Source organism: Prunus mume, linkage group LG7 (assembly GCF_029339155.1).
Source record: "Prunus mume cultivar Tortuosa linkage group LG7, ASM2933915v1, whole genome shotgun sequence".
NCBI lineage: Eukaryota > Viridiplantae > Streptophyta > Magnoliopsida > Rosales > Rosaceae > Prunus > Prunus mume.
Window position 1 is genome coordinate 15,328,247 of NC_142704.1, and position 16,757 is coordinate 15,345,003.

The 16,757-nt window shown below is 37.4% G+C and overlaps 2 protein-coding genes and 1 pseudogene across 2 annotated transcripts; 2 read left to right on the forward strand and 1 right to left on the reverse strand.

Annotated features, from left to right (window-relative positions):
• Positions 1 to 3,296: 3,296 nt before the first annotated feature.
• On the forward strand, positions 3,297 to 11,012 carry LOC103336915 (Clathrin adaptor complexes medium subunit family protein). Its single transcript, XM_008240051.2, has 13 exons — positions 3,297 to 3,863; positions 5,082 to 5,259; positions 5,879 to 5,969; positions 6,783 to 6,877; positions 7,051 to 7,140; positions 7,219 to 7,267; positions 7,344 to 7,482; positions 8,538 to 8,654; positions 9,292 to 9,382; positions 9,467 to 9,609; positions 9,907 to 10,021; positions 10,551 to 10,595; positions 10,670 to 11,012. The coding sequence occupies exons 1-13, from the start codon at positions 3,781 to 3,783 to the stop codon at positions 10,748 to 10,750; spliced, it is 1,317 nt and encodes a 438-aa protein (XP_008238273.1). The 5' UTR covers positions 3,297 to 3,780; the 3' UTR covers positions 10,751 to 11,012.
• Positions 11,013 to 12,095: 1,083 nt separating this feature from the next.
• LOC103336916 (uncharacterized) lies at positions 12,096 to 15,378 on the forward strand. Its single transcript, XM_089041749.1, has 3 exons — positions 12,096 to 12,497; positions 12,948 to 13,166; positions 14,868 to 15,378. The coding sequence occupies exons 1-3, from the start codon at positions 12,264 to 12,266 to the stop codon at positions 15,099 to 15,101; spliced, it is 687 nt and encodes a 228-aa protein (XP_088897875.1). The 5' UTR covers positions 12,096 to 12,263; the 3' UTR covers positions 15,102 to 15,378.
• Positions 15,379 to 15,729: 351 nt separating this feature from the next.
• On the reverse strand, positions 15,730 to 16,543 carry LOC103336917 (late embryogenesis abundant protein 18-like; annotated as a pseudogene).
• Between the last annotated feature and the right edge of the window lie 214 nt (positions 16,544 to 16,757).

Sequence of the window (16,757 nt, forward strand, 5' to 3'; positions counted from 1 at the left end):
ATGCCAAATAAATAATTCGTCATGCTAGGAATCGAGATTAAGATTATAAAATGCATTAGCTCTGCAAATCCATACTAATTATCTCGTCAAGCATAATAATTAAAAGCATGCCAAGCGATATGTCATGCCAAGCGACATGCCATGCCAAGCAGGAAATCATTATTACACACCCAACCACGCTACAAGCCTAAGTGGGCCCAACTCACTCGAATGCACGAGGCTTGCTTGAGTGGGTTATGAAATGGATGGTAATAAGTTGTTATGAGACCCATTGATGGGCCGAGAAATGGAGGTTCCAGGTTGCTTGAGAGCCTCGAAACTCAAGCCCATTTCTTAGGCCTAAACATGTGGGTGAGCACCAAGGAGAAAATAGTCAATTACCTTAGTCAAAATAGCCCATTAGCTTAACCAAAATTAGCCCAATATCTCAACAAAATAGGCCAAAACTTGGAGAAGTTTGTCTATTTATTTGATAAGCCAACTCATTGTTCTAGAAGGCCCATATAACCAAAATAAAAACATGCAAAGCCATCAGCACCTGGTTGAGAAATAAAAGCCACGTGAGCTACTGGGAGGGAATGAACAAGTTTTCAAGCAAAACATCCAAGGGACCAAAAGATATTGGCGCGCAAAGAGCCACCCTTCGAACCAGCATGTATACCAAATTTATTTGCTTCATCAGATCTGACCATGAAGGAGGAAAGAAAGAGAAGAAAGGAGATATCTGAAAATAAGAATTCTTCACTAGTGCAGCTACAGGAAAGGAACCTTGAGCTCCCAAAATCCCTGATTTTATGCAAAGGAGCAGAGTAGATTTTTCTAAAATAGGATGATTGAAAGGATGAGAGGAGAAAGGAAGAGAAAGACTTGGCAAAATGGGATGGAAGCCATTAGGGTTTCTTGAAAAAAGATGGCTTCCAGCGGCTATAAATAGGGCCTCTTCTACCCAACGAAAATCAGCCACATCCAAAAAGCAAGCTTTCTCTCTTACTTACAAAACCCAGCAATTTCGTGCACTATTCACCCTTCTTCTCCATTTTCCCTCTTCTGGCAGGTTGTTCTAACACTTGATAGAGTCTTTGTCAAGCTGCCGGAAGAAATGCTCAAGCAAAACCTTTCCTTCCTCTCCCTTCTCTCTTGGCCAAATCTTCTTGCAAACCATTCCTCTCTTACCTTGACACCCTTTCTTCCTTCCAAGAACACATAATTCTCTCCTCAGTGCTGAACTCATGCCAATTTTGCTTCCATGCCACAATCTCCTCATGCCAAGCTAAGAATTCATCTGTAAGCACTAAGAATCTTTCTGTAAGCAGCCATTATTTTTGTTGGTGAAGGTAACCAATGTGTTTCCTAAGACTTTACTACCCTTTCGAAATATTTTGGGGTTTGATATTTGAACTCAGACACAAGAGATATTTTCTTCAATTTGCTTCTTGTACATTGCATTTGTAGCTGCCAGAAGAAAAAGGCCCCTACAAATGTTATAGCAAAAATAACTTTGACATAAAATATGGGAAGTGTTCTATTTTCGAGAGAAAGATGCCACTTTGTGTGGTAGAATTTGAACTACCTTCAAAATATGCAATTTCTTTTAATTAACAGAGAAGGAGAATTCAAACTTTAAGAGCGCTTCTAAGATTTGAGAAGAGAGATTCTATTAGATTAAAAGCTAGTTTGTTCAAAATATGCAATTTTAGGAATGTATTCATGTTTATATGTCTTGTAATTGTGCTAATGAAAAAGAGGGTAGGGTAAAATTATTTTTACCAAATTCATAATTTGCCACCATATATAGATTTCATAATTCCACAATTACACTATTTTTTTTTTCATTTCCATGGTTTTTAATATAGTCTTCAACATGAGCTTCAAAACATTTTGTGAACTCTATTTTTGATTTGTTATGCTTTTGCATTTCATAAGAGCTCCAAGCATACACCCCGCAGGTATGTGTTCATACTTTTTGAGGAACTCATATATGTTGAGATATTTCTCTTCATCAAGTGAAGAAAGTGGAAGAAGATGAGAGGGGAATGCAAGAGAATGGAGGAAGAGGCGACATTTTTTGTTTGCACTACAACCTGGATAACGACTATCCATCCCAATAGTAACATGGCATTAGTTAATAGAAAATCAAGTAAATGGAAGAAATTGCAAACTTACTTTGAGTCGTACTTTTTTTTTTTGCTGATAAAAAGACATACTTTTTATTTTTATTTTTTTATAGTACAAGTGATAGTCTAAACTGCAAGAGAGGGGGGAGTTTCTCACATACACTATTATGATGCCATGAAGATTCAAACATGAGACCACTAATTTGCAAGTTAAAGTCCTTTTCACTAGGCTAGCCCCCGATGACTATAAAGATAATCTCTTATATAAACTAGTTATGTTCATCTTTGCTAAAAACATTCCCATGTTTTTTACATTTAATATACATTGAGGAAACTATTATGTATGTATGAAAAACTCATTTCAACTAACATGGTCTAGCTTAATGAAAAAATGGCCTTGATTTGCAGATAAGTTGTCTCAGGTTCAAATCTTCATGACACCTTAGTAGTGTGTGTATGAAAAAACCCTCATCCCCTTGTAGCTTAGACTATCACTTGTATTTTTTTTATTTAAAAGAACTCATTGTATGTATTGAAAAATTGTTCATGAGAGTTTACAACAACATCTCTCTCTCTCTCTCTCGCATCTTTGCACGTTAGGAATCCTAATATGTTTTGTATTTTAATGTACACAATAGAAAGGTATGTGCACTTCTATGCCGAGAGAGAGGACCAACTTCCTAGAGTAAAACCCTAATAGATTACCACATGCGCGCCACACCATAACTTAACAAATTCTTCAATAACCAATCTAACCACCTAACAATATTACACCAATTTCGAAAGGTGCGTGTACTTAAATGTTAAATTTGTGATAAACAAAAGTTAACCCTTACTATTATTACTATGGATTTTTACTATGAATGATCCCTACACTTGTTAAGGAAAAAACTTTCTTATAACGGGGATAATATTGTTTTGTTATTCTCAACCAATAACATAATGATACGTAGAAAAATTATCCCACGTGTCATTTTGTTATTGGTCAGGGATAACACTTTTTGCTATCCCCGTTGCATGAGTGTTCTTTAATAAGAGTCCTTATTTCAGTGCTTAAACTTTCAAATCAATCAATGTGATTCACACGTTAATTCGGTCCATTTTATCATATACCATCAAAACCTCATGTGAAACTAGTCATGCGTCAAATTTTAAAACGGTAATTTTTGTCAAAACAATATTTAATAAACAAACAAAATGAAGCTAACATATTTTACTCAAATTAGAGCTCACTGCTTTGGTCAACTGGCGAAATCCCTTAAGCTAGGTTAAATGATTTTTGAATTTTAATTTATTGTTTCATGTCTGCTAGGATGTAAGGTTTTTAAGTTTTCAACAAATGCTAGCTGCCGCGCGTGAAATCCAAATATGCAAAACTAGAAGGCAAGACCAACTTCTCTGACTGCAACTCCGCGACTTGTTGATCTTGAAAACACAAAACTTCTCTTATTTCACGTTCTTTGTTTTCAGTCTACAATTGTTTACATTGCTCACCACGAAATTCACAAGCTATCAGTTAACACCACCAACCAACAGACCATTGGAATTGCCTTCGTCTGGCAATCACCGCCGTCCCTTTCCAAATCTCGCAGATCTGACAGCTGACCCAGTCCCGTCACCGTCCCATTTCATCAGTTGATTTGGGTCTTGATCCACTGGATCAGAGATGCCGGTGGCTGCTTCCGCCATTTACTTCTTGAACCTCCGGGGTGATGTTCTCATCAACCGCCTATATCGTGACGATGTTGGGTAATCTCTCTCTCTCTCTCTCTCTCTCTCTCTCTCTCTCTCTCTCTCAGCTTTTGGGTACTGTGAATTGGTCGGTATAATATCGTTAAGAAATGGGTTGTATGTATATATCTCTGTATAATTGCATCTGGGTTACATTTATATATTTGTGGATTATTGTATCTGGGTATGGCCCGAAAGTTACTTTTATGTATTGCGACAAGGTTTTTGGTCAATGGGTATTCTGTTTGTGCTTTTAAGGTGTCTGGGTTTGTGTCAAATTGTTGAAATTTGTAAGGGACAAGGTGCTTTTGTCATTCTGAGATGTAGATAAATGAAATTTAGATCGAAAGTGGGAAATGGTGCATAGTTCTTTTTTGTTATTCTTCATACAAATGTTGGCCTAGCTGCTGCTGTTCTCAATACTTTTGCAGTTAACTGGTGGTTCTGTGAGTTTTGCTATTTATTTAGGTGTTGTAAGACTTAGATGAAACTACTTAAGCTGAAGCTGGTCTATTGCTTTTGGTGTAAAATGTTCCATTTGGACGGGGGCTGAGGCTTGTTAGGTACTCATTAAATAATTGATTGTGTTATGGATTTGGGTAAATATGACGCTCACTTCTTGTGTATTTATGGAAATTGAATCACATGCATTCGGAAAGGGATTTTTCTTTCTTTTAATTCTTTTTTGCAGGTTTTTGTTAACAAGTTATCTAGTTCTTTGTTCATATATATGTAGTAGGCAACAGTGTAAGAGTGAGGCCTTCTGAGTCAACTTGTATAAATTCTTTGAGATCCAATGATTTTCCATAGGATCAGTTCTGTGTGTCGTATGAAATGATCCTAAGAGCCACTTTCAACCACAGTACACTCATTACCTTATGGACTAAGGCCCAGGCAGGCAGGCAGGCAGGCACATACCATGATTTTTCTGTTAATGTTTAATCTTTCTGGATTAGTATTTACTGCTGTTGTGGGGTATTTTTATCTGACTATATGTAGAAAGGTACTGTTCTGAATTACTTGGCCTTCGAGAAGGCAACATGGAGGGTTTGGGGTAGGTTCTAAGCTCACATAACATGGTATAGGGTGGTGCAAGAAATACTATTGTCAGGTCTAAACTTCTGTTTGCAGTTTAGACCATACATGCTGCTGCTCATTGTTCTGTTGTCGGCTGCATTTTTCGTAAGTAAAAGTTTATTAAAGTTTTAGTGTGTAATAACAATTCATTTCTTTCAGGGGAAATATGGTGGATGCTTTCCGAATGCACATAATGCAAACAAAAGAACTTGGAACATGTCCTGTTCGGCAGATTGGTGGATGCTCTTTCTTTTACATGAGAATCAGCAATGTTTATATTGTTATTGTAGTCAGCAGCAATGCAAATGTAGCCTGTGCATTTAAGTTCGTTGTTGAGGTAATGACGATGTTATCATCTAAAGTCTATGTAGATTTTCTTTTCCTGTTTGGATTTCAAGACTTTCTATATTGATGATCTGATGTAAGGATCTTCTCTACCCTTGGTTATGTGGTAGCTAAACATGTTCAAGTTATCTGTTAGCTAAACATGTTCAAGAAGCTTGCATCGTATTCTGAATTCTAAGTTTTTATTCAGGAAAATTTGACAGGACCAAAGCTGTTAAAGGGTTCTCTTACAGATTTATTGTTTTAATGTTTATATAGAACGGGTCCGTGAAATCTTTATTGGTTATCTTTCACCAGTCACTTAGAGAAATATCGTGTTGTTTATCAATCCAAAGGGGGGATGGACCAAGTAAATTAATTTTGTTTTCATTGCACAGTAATGCTAAAAAGATTTCCATATTATGTAGCAAGTATACAGGCCTGCCCATTTAATAATCTGCCCAAAAAGGTTTTTAACTCACCTTAGACAAGTTTATAATAGTAAGACCCACCTTGTAAGCTGAGGTTGGAGAACATGGATCTGTGATGTGTTTTTTATAGTTTGTTATGTGAATCTGTGAAAAGTAGTCTTAACTGTGGTAGATGATTATGGTACTCTATTCTGCTTGCAGGCTGTTGCACTGTTCAAATCTTATTTTGGTGGGGCTTTTGATGAAGATGCAATTCGTAATAATTTTGTTCTGATTTATGAGCTGTTGGACGGTATGTCTTTGAACAAAATTTTAACTATACTGTGTCCATGCATGTACAGAAGCTATTGTGTGGTAGACAAAACTGTATCCTACTCATGCTTTGCACTTTAAAAAAGGAAAAAAGTTGAAAAGTAGAAGAGAAATTGGGTTTGCTACACATAGTTCAACCATACACAAAATATGACAGGGTTTGCTAGTCGTAATAGTTGTTGTGCACAAGAATATGTTACTGTTAGTTTTGTTCTCAATACATCCGACGCAGTATGGTAGGGCTTTGTAAAATGGCGTAACATAACAATTGTTGTGCAATTTGAACACATGGCTCTGTGCAAGGAGTTTTAATAGTAGATGATGTATATTTCACTTGATGTCCTCCATTCTGGACTCGTTATCTTTATCTGAGAATATCATGAATTTCAAACTTAAAGAAGGTAAAGAGAAATGGTCCACAATAATGATTCACTTGGTTCTCTGTTTGTCTTTTCCTAGCATGGAAACCTCTACACCAACAATCCTGGATAAGAACTCTAATTATTTGTGATCTTGGTTATTATATTCAGCTGTATGGAATATGATGATGCTGAAATGAGTAACATTAAGTTAAATTATTTTGTGTCTCTGGTCTGTAAATTCATGTGCTGCAGCATGCACTGACCATGCCTGAATTCATGTAAGCATCCATTATGTTATTTGTTGATTATGATATGAAAATGCATGCATGTTTTTCTTTGTCAGTTTTTGGATGTCATATGAACTTATATCTTTTTCAGCTATTTTTGTTTCTCATATAAATGTCTGAATAGTATGTACCCTTAAATTGCAGAAATTATGGATTTTGGTTATCCACAGAATCTTTCTCCAGAAATTTTAAAGCTTTACATCACTCAAGAAGGAGTGCGCTCGCCATTCTCTTCTAAGGTAAGATGATTCTAATGGTTCAGGTTCAGGATATGGTAGGGCTAATGTGTATGAAGTCTCATAGGAATTTTTTCTATGATAATATACAAAAGATCGTTGCTGTTTCATGTATATATCATGATATTAGTTTCTGATCAATTTTTTCCTTTCAACTGTGTTCCAAAAAACAAAAGCCTACAGATAAACCAGTCCCAAATGCAACTCTACAAGTTACAGGTGCTGTTGGTTGGCGCAGAGAGGGCCTTGTTTATAAAAAGAATGAGGTGATTTAAATTTTTGTACTTCCTTTTTATATTCATTATTGTATGTTCTATTAGATTGTTAACATTTTTTCAATGCAGGTCTTCTTGGATATTGTGGAAAGTGTAAATCTTCTTATGTCTTCCAAAGGTGGGGAAGGTGTTTTTGAATGAGTTGCATGAACAATGTCTTTTTGGTTACTCATAAGCGATTTTGGTGACTATAGGTAGCGTGCTGCGTTGTGATGTAACCGGGAAAATTCTTATGAAATGCTTCCTCTCTGGAATGCCCGACTTGAAGTTGGGCTTGAATGATAAAATTGGCCTTGAGAAAGAGTCACAACTCAAATCCCGTCCTACTAAAAGGTATTCAATGGGTGACAGTTCTGTTCTGTTCTGTTGTTTTGATTCTATCTAATCTTTTTAATCATCAATTTTCTTAGCTTAGTATGTCGTTTCCAAATTACTGTTCCCTTTGATATTGGTTATAGTCACTTTTCCTTTGAAAACAAATGTAGCTCGTTTTATTAAAGTAGCACATGGGAATACGTCCTTACCAGCTTTTGGCATTCGGGTAATTTCTATACTAAACTACCCAGCCAAACATTGCAAACCTAGCACAGGAAGGAGAATCATGGAAGAGGAAAAGTAAAGTACATAAGCACAAAATTTAGGATGGTTCACCCTAAACTTGGCAATGCACATGTGGGTGAAGACTATGATAATCCAGTAAACCTAAAGAGTAAATAAAATTACAGTGAGAAACTGATAGGTCCATCCAATCAACCAAAGTAAGCTCTCTTATGCAGTCTCAGTTCTCAATGGAGAATACCAATTGCACCCGAAGCTCATAGGTTCTCTCTTAATTATGGCGATCATTCACTCTTAGAAAACTTCAACAATCCTATTTGTAGGAAGCGTTGCGAAGGAAGGTGCTGTCCAAGTAAATTGCTATCCTTATATTGAGTCGCGCTACATCAATCTCCACCTTGTTGAAAATTAAGCCTCTAGCCTTCACCACAAATCAAGCTCCTGGGATCAAACTCGCTTACCAAAACATGCTTTATGTAGCCACAACAAGTATGTAATCTAAGGTCTTAAAGAACTTGACAAAACCAATTGATGCCTTTGAACAGTTTGCCCAATTTCCTCATAAAAACCTCAGAACTAACCAATTGCCATATAAACTCTTGCTTTTACCGGTCAGTGATTTTTATTCTCTTTTTGTTTTGTTAAATTTCAAATCTGTCTTTTCAGGGTCCTTTTTTCGTGCCTTTATAGTTGATCTGTTCTGTATTTCGAGCATTGCATCTTGCCTTCATCAAGATATTGCAAATAACTCTTAATGAGTGATGTCAGTTTTTGACAGTACATGATTTTATTTCTTTTTATTTTATATTTTAAACTTGGTTATTATGCAGCGGTAAAACCATCGAGCTCGACGATGTTACTTTCCATCAATGTGTAAACTTGACAAGGTTCAACTCAGAGAAGACGGTTAGTTTTGTGCCACCTGATGGTGAATTTGAATTAATGAAGTAAGCCCTTACTTCCTTTAATGTTGTCCTGTATGGTGTGAATTTAACTGTTTTCTTAGGGTTCTCAGACCTGCTCACTTCACGATAATGTTGTTTTTACGTTGTGCATTATGACAAATTAAATAGTCCCTTAAATGGATGTCACAACTTGAGGGAACTTGATTTTAATATGAGCTTGCCATATAACCTTGACTGTGATTGCGAGGAGTTTCAATTGTGCCGCTACTTTGTATCATCTGACGTTCTGGTTTATATCTTGTATGCTTTCATATGAAGGGGAGGTGGTTTGTGACTCATGCTTCCTAACTTCACTCAGTCATCTTTTGTTCTTTTGACAGAAGAATTTTATTGGGTGTTAAAGTTATAAACCAACAAAAGTCCTAAATAGCTTTTATAGGGTTGTACTCAATTTTTGGTACTCTTTACTAGTACTTTCTCTGCAGTTAGCAATCTTATACATGCGGAATGCATGCGAAACTACTAGTATTATTTACAGCCTGATATTACTGTTATAAATCTTAATGATAGGTAGAGTTTCTTTTAATGCCAGATAAATTGTTGTAGTTGCGTAGCAGTGTTGTATACATTTAATTGTATTCATAAGGCCTGCTTCTGTGATTGGTTATATGCGCAATAGGTACCGTATTACTGAGGGCGTGAACCTTCCCTTCCGAGTATTGCCTACAATTAAGGAACTTGGTAGAACTCGCATTGAAGTAAATGTTAAGGTTTGCCACTTTTCATGTTAAAGGTTGCTATTTTTGGATGTTTGTTGCTTGGAAAATAAATTATATGCGCTACTTCCTCTTCAGGTAAAGAGTGTATTTGGTGCAAAAATGTTTGCTCTTGGGGTTGTCATCAAAATTCCTGTGCCAAAACAAACAGCAAAGACAAATTTTCAAGTGACTTCGGGTCGAGCAAAATACAATGCTGCTATTGATTGTTTGGTTTGGAAGTGAGTGTTTGTATGTTTATTTATTGAGTTTTAATTCTATGGACTATTTAATTTGTTAAGATTTGCAATATTAATTTTCTGTTGAAAAAACTGCAATATTGTTTTAATTCAGTAGCACCTGATCGCTGGCTTAGGTGGTAAAAAGGTGGGATTAGATTTGGGGTTGGGGTAGGTACCATTCTAGGTTCAAAGTGTGCAAATCTGTCTGGCATATATGAAACTTATAGGAGCCTTTTTGACTGCCTGAAATGTGTGTGCATTATTTTCACTGTATTCAACTTTCTTGTGACTATGTAGGATAAGAAAATTTCCAGGACAAACTGAGCCAACCTTGAGTGCAGAAGTTGAGCTGATTTCGACGATGACAGAAAAGAAATCTTGGACAAGACCACCAATTCAGATGGAGTTCCAGGTGCCTAACTAATCATTGCTGCTAACTCCAGTATTCTTATGACAATTGTTTCATCTATTTGTTAATCCCAGCAGCTCATCTCCACTTTAGTAGGTGGATACAAGTAGAGAAAAAATTAAAAAGTAAAAATGTGACCAAAACCCAAACAATCAGCAGCTAGGTTTATGCATTTCAAAACTAATGCTTTTTAGTTTTTAGGTTTTAATTTTTGCTCTACTTTATCTTCTGAAGCACATATGGAAATTATACATGCTGTTTTCTTCACCGTCTAAAATTTTGATCCCTATGTTACCCGATACTGTTCACATGTGTGAAAAGGTGCTTGCGTGTTCATGTTTTTTGCACAAGAAGTCTCTAGTATATTGCCTATTACCAATGGCAGACCTAGGATTACCTGATAGATGAACAGTTTCCCGATCTATCGTTTAAAATTTCTGTTTTCATGTATGTCTTTATGGCATTTGATATTGTTTCTTCTCCCCGTCCACCTCTTTAAAGAAGGTGATTCATTGAGTTATGGTGTATACAGGTTCCAATGTTCACAGCATCTGGTTTACGTGTTCGTTTTCTCAAGGTACTGGCTTTGCCCTGTCAACACTAGTATGCATTCTGTAAAAAATGTTGCATTTATTCATCGATTTTCTGCAGGTATGGGAAAAGAGTGGATACAACACTGTTGAGTGGGTCCGCTATATCACCAAAGCCGGTTCATACGAGATTAGGTGCTAGAGACACGGATTGCTGTTGTGAAGACTTGAGAGGATTTTAGGGTGGATGCTGGAATTTTAAACAATTGAGTTGAGTGGGAATTATTCAGGAGTTTGTTTTGACAAGCATAAATCATAGGGATTTTAATTGCTCATGTTATAATTTGTGTCAATATGATTGTTTGTGGTCTTGTATCCTGTTGTAAATGCTAGCTTACTCTAGAACTGGTAAATTGAGCCTTCAATTTTTTATTTTATTTTTCTACTTTCCTTTTTATGATCAATCATTTGTTGCGGTTTGGCACAACTTTTATTTGTTGAGATGAAGAGATTGTAAGTGGGATTTGTGATGGTTTGGATGAGTTAGTTATATTTGACATCAGACTACAAATAAATTATACTTGTACCCCTGATAATAAATTATAATTGTACCCAAAAAAATAAAACCCTAACCAAATCCAACCAAGGCCTTAAACATGAAATCCCATTACACAAACAAAATCAAAACCAAAATCCCAATGAATCACTAGCAACCCATAACAGCATAACACAAAAACCATAACGCCAATGTTCAACTCGAAATTAGAACGGGAATTCTTGCTGACAGTGCAAGACCCAAGTTGTTTAATTTGATTTCTGAACTTGCATTTCAATTTTCGAGCAAATAAATTCAGGATTTATTCCGGTAATTATACTCTCTTTCAACCTCTCGGCAGCTCGTTGATAAGAATGGTGGCTTGGGTTTGTCGGAATTCAAATCGAAGAGAGAGAGGGGGGAAGAGACAGAAGGGGAATAGTGAGGGGGAAGAGACAAAAAGGGCAGAGGCAGAGAGAGTGAGAGAGAGAGAGAGAGAGAGAAAAAAGGTAAGATGCATGGAAGGGCGAAATGGCAAGAGAGAGAGCTCGTATGTTTTGCACAGAGGAGGGAGAGAGAGCTGGGACGAAATGGCAATATTGGCCATGCACTTACACATCACGTTGTTATTAACTGAATTGGACTTGATTTGCTGACGATTTAAAGACTGATAATCAAAATTAAAAAAATGAAAAGTTTGGTGGCCAAAATTAAAATCAACCTAACTCCTAATTAGACTTAATTTGCTGACGACTTAAAATTTGATGATCAAAATTAAAAAATTAAAAGTTTGATGACCAAAATTAAATTCAACCTTAACTCCTAACGACCAGAAATGTAATTACCCCTCCAATCGAACAAGAATTCTGAAAGGCGATTTCGAGTTTCAATTTTCTTCTTTAATCACATTTTTGAATTTTAAATTGATATTGAGAGTCGTGTGCACTGATGCACATGCAAAAAATAAATTTAAAAAAAAAAGAAAAGAAAAAATTTATAATAACAGCGCACACACAACAGAATACTAATAGAGCGTCAGCAAACCATCAACCGGCACTCAACTGTACGGGATCTTCTCTCTCAGGGTTTCACACTTGTAGAATTCAATACCTGGTAACCCCATTTTGCAACCGTTGCCGGCTCCAATACGCCGTCGTTTGGAGTTGCGATTGTTCAGCAGATGGGGTTTTTTAGGAAGATGGCGGGGATGCTAGGGTTTACGAAGGACGACGGCCACGAAGTCAAAGACAACGGGGAAGAGGACGAAGACGATAACCAGGCCCAGAACCGAGCCAATTTCCAAGAAACTGGGCTTCCCCGTAAAGGCTTCAGCGTTCCGGTTCAATTCGCCGTTGACCGGAATCTGCCCGGCCCCGTTCTCGTTCCTTGTCGTTCCGGCGACGGTGGTGTCCAGGTAAATCATCTATCTCTCTCTCTCTCTCTCTCTCTCTCTCTCTCTCTCTCTATATATATATATATCTCAAAACCTTCATTTCAATTGATGAATTGAATTGTTGGATCAGCATTAGATTAATCTACAACGTTTGCCCAAAAGTTGAAGTACGCATTAGTAGGGTTTTGTTTATGAATAATTGGTAGAGTTCGATTGCTTGGTATCTATGAATTTAGCCTTAACTGTCATCCACTATGATTGCTTAGTAAAATGTGAGAAATATTGTAATGGAATGGGCACATGACTTGTAGGTGAGCTGAATTTGGAATATCAGTTATTGGATAGCAATTGAGGGACTTGAGTTTAGTGGGTGGTATTTCAAATTTGGGAACAAAAGTTTGGAGCTTGAAGATTCGATCATAGGATGAGTGAGTGGGCATCTAATCTTCATTTCCAGTTTGTTCATTGTAGGACTCAATTGAACCCATTTGGAATTATTTTCCGTATAATGTTAAGAGGTCATGCAACATGAAGACATTGAAAGTGAATAGCACGATATGGGGGAAGTTCCCATCAGGCAGCAATGGCTGCCTGACCCTACTTAAGCATGCATATTCCGTTAGTGAGGACTTGGTGCTTGGAGCTTACATTAGAAGAAGTCAGCTGAAGGGACTGCATAAGTGTCTAAATGTGCGTAAGCCCAGTCGAACTTGACTTTTCTAAGCAGGGCTGGCCACCCTTTCCGAATGGCATTGGTCCCTAGGACTGTTTCTATTGTTTCCTCTTCGTTTGCCTTTGGAATGGTCAAGTGTTAAGTTATGCCACCATAGTTCTATTCTTCTTTCAGAAGCAGTCTGTGTTTGATAGAGGCATACAGGTGATGATTCTTGGAATGTGCAACCCCTCTCTAGACGGCCTTTTATCTTTCTTTTCTTGTTATAAGTCTAGAAATGTCCTTTACCTATTGGGTTGTTTGTACTTGGGACAATTTGTTTCTGCCTATAGCTTTCCTTTGAGGATCACAGTATCCCTTAGGCCTTCTCCAACCATGGGAGGCAAAACCCAAAATTTGGAAATTTTTAGCACAAAACCTTATCCAACCCATGTATTTGGAGGGGGGAAAATTTGGGTTGACTGAAATATGGGGTGGTATTTGGCCCCAGATTCCACTCCAGGTGGAATTTTTGTGGGGCCCAATTCGCAGCAAACAAGAGCCACGTGGGGCCTCATTCGGAGCAAATGATGGGCTGTTGCCCACTACCCCAAGTTGCTGGCTGCATGTCAAAGCCTAGGCAACTTAAAATTTGCACTTCAACAGCTGCATTTCAAATGGGCTGCTTTCAAATTTTTTTTTTTCAAACCTCAAGGCTAGAAATCAGCGGCTGATATTAAAATTTGTCTTGATCAACGGGAAAAAAATAAAATAAAATAAAATCCAAATTGGAGATGGCCTTAGTAGAAAGTGCATATTTAGCTGTCTAGTCAGCTTTCCTTTTCTCTTTGCAGAATTGCTTGTTTCTCATTAGGGTGGGAGATCTGAAGTCAGGTATCCATTTTGAAGTTGACTATCATAGACCAGCGACATAACCTTTAAAATTGTTGTATGAGGTATCAGTCTTCCCTGATTTGTATATTGAAATGTAGGGATTAGAATTTCTTCCCCTAGCCCGCTGTCCTTGGTTCTGTCGTGAGCATGGTTTCCTCAGCTTTTTGTAATGAATTCTCTTATCAAACAAACCGATGTTTTTTTATTGGTTAAATTTTATTGTTTTCTTATTCTTTAGACTTACTATGTTGAATGAGATGCCTGATGCTCAAATAGCCCTTCAGTCTATGTATAATCCCAGATTCACAGAGATCATATTCTGTTTTTTCTTCAAGAAAATGTACTTTGCAGGTGTTAGTGCCTTTTGGAATCGTTTTATGTGGGTGGTTGTTTGTGTCATAATTTTGTAGTTTGTTGGTTGCATGGTGTGTAGTTTATCCTGTGGTAATTTGAATCTTTAGTATTCCTTATGTTATTGATCTGGATGGGTCTGTTATGCTGTAGAGCAGGGAGATGAAAAGGTAATACAGAACCAGAAGTTAGGAGATAATCCAGTTGCCAAGTTGCTTTTGAAATGAAGTGTTAGTCGTTATGCCTTCCTGCCTTGTCCTGTTAATAGTATGTTGCTGGTTGGATTTTTGGTTTTCCATCTATTAAAGAATTAAAGAGAAGATAATGGTTTGCTGTTTTCCAAGTTCGAAAATGTTCTCCCTCTTTGAAACAATAACACTTTACCGTTTTGTTGTTGTTGTTTTCGGTACGAGCACGTACTTTGGATCATATTTATCTCCGTGGCTAGAGCAAAGCAGGTAAAATTTTTGATCTCCTATTTGTTCTGCATCCAGGGTCTAAGATGGCGTGCAAAGCGACTCAGGATAGATGAGGATGGAGATGTAGCAGACGAGTTTCTTGATGAGGTTTTTCCACAGATGTCAGTTAGTACAGAAAATAATAAGGCATTGGCAAGGTTTGAAGTGAAATACAGTACCAAGCCAGCTAAAGTGAGGACTCAGGTCTTATCGCCGGACGGGAAAATCCAACAGCGTGTGGAATACCGGGGTAGATCACAGTGGATATGAAGACACCTAGAAGAATTTAGGTTTACGTCTTTGGGTTTTTGATATCCTTTTTGTGGTCAATTTAACTTTTTGAGTGTCATCCGATTTCTCTTGTGCGAATCAGAACTGTGGAACACTAGATCCCATTGTATTAATACTCAAGGTCTAGGGGTTGTCTAAATATCTGTTCCTTCAAGGATTTGAACTGTGCTTGTGGATTTACAACTAGGAGTCGAATTTAAACAGTTTCATATAATTCAGTAATATACACAGTAGTGGAAACACTAATTCTATGTTTTCCTGCGTTTTCTGATCAGATTCGATATCTTGTTTGATTGCCTCCACAGCTCATCATTCTCATTCTTTAAAAACATTCTTGCTTGACATTTTTCGACATGTTCCTTGTGATTTCCACCATTATGTGCGTGGGTGCGCTTCACCAGTGGTGGGTGCATTTTACCGGTTGAGTGGGTGCATTTTACGGGTGAGATCAACCGATCAACCGGTAAAAGCACCGCATCGATAATGATACTTTTACTGTGCGGGAAGATTTCAGCTAGTGGGTAGTGAATATTCAGACATAAACCGAAGTGATTTTGTATTGTACGAGAGAGTATTATTCAACAAAATCAGTAGGGATGCATAAAACTATAGAAAGAAACCCTACCACTTGTTATAAAACAGCACTTTTTATTTCACTATACACGTGCATTTGTAGATGGAAATTAGTGTGTTCCAGCCATGGGATACTCGGCAGTTCCCAGATGCTGGTGGCCATGCATACGGCGAGTGCCAGCAGAAAGCGGTTGGTGGTGGTGGTGGCAGCCGCCGCCATGAACATGGGGTTGCCTGGAGCTCAATTTCTTCTCCGCATGCCTGGCTTTGGCTCTATGCAGCTCCATCTTTGCTCCAGCTTCCTTCACCTTCCTCCGCTCTTTGGCCATCTTTTTCTCCTCCTCCGTCCTTGCCGCTACTGCCTCTAACTGAAACAAATATAACCTCATCGCTCTTTGATCTCATCCTACAAACAAAAACACAGTTTTTAAAAGTAAACATGCATGCAAAGTGTACCTTTTCTTCTACTTCTCTTTCTAAATATTTACGTGCTCCTTGGCTGAACTGGCCATGTTGCTCAACTTCTCCTTTGCGTACTGCATTTCTCTCTTGATTTGTCCTGCACAAAGAAACCACAAAAGCAATTTCCGTTGTTTGTTATGAAACTTAAAACTTTAACAAGCCAGCCAATTGAATCTTGATTTCCAAGAAGACAAGGACTGGTACGTAGGGAGTGAAAAGCTGAAGAAGAAGAAAAAAACCAAGGATTTGAGTTTGACGTGGATAAGAAGCTCAGAACTCTCCAACAAGGCAAATGAATTTTATGCATCGGAAAAACAAAAGGAAAGGACTCTCAAAGATCCTGGGATACACTCAGATGACCGACACGTGGTGAGCATGCAGGTCCTTCCTTTCATATGCTGCCACGTTGGAAACAAAAGGTTTGGAGCTTGCACATATATCCTTAGTAACTTTTTGAAGTACATGTGGGCATCTTCAAATGGGCTACCTTTTATTTTATTTTTTAATTTTTAATTTTTAATTATAATAAATTTTTAATTATTATTGTTTTTAAGAAAGGAGGATATATCATTAGATAATCAAATCAGTACAATTGGGACA

Excerpts from the sequence above, each read along its gene's own strand:
- LOC103336916 (XM_089041749.1), top strand. The coding sequence starts at position 12,264 with ATGGGGTTTTTTAGGAAGATGGCGGGGATGCTAGGGTTTACGAAGGAC. Across the intron at positions 12,498-12,947 it reads CCGGCGACGGTGGTGTCCAG|GACTCAATTGAACCCATTTG; the intron begins GTAAATCATCTA and ends TGTTCATTGTAG. Across the intron at positions 13,167-14,867 it reads GACTGCATAAGTGTCTAAAT|GGTCTAAGATGGCGTGCAAA; the intron begins GTGCGTAAGCCC and ends TTCTGCATCCAG.
- LOC103336915 (XM_008240051.2), top strand. The coding sequence starts at position 3,781 with ATGCCGGTGGCTGCTTCCGCCATTTACTTCTTGAACCTCCGGGGTGAT. Across the intron at positions 7,141-7,218 it reads TTGTTTATAAAAAGAATGAG|GTCTTCTTGGATATTGTGGA; the intron begins GTGATTTAAATT and ends TTTTCAATGCAG. Across the intron at positions 10,022-10,550 it reads CAATTCAGATGGAGTTCCAG|GTTCCAATGTTCACAGCATC; the intron begins GTGCCTAACTAA and ends TGGTGTATACAG.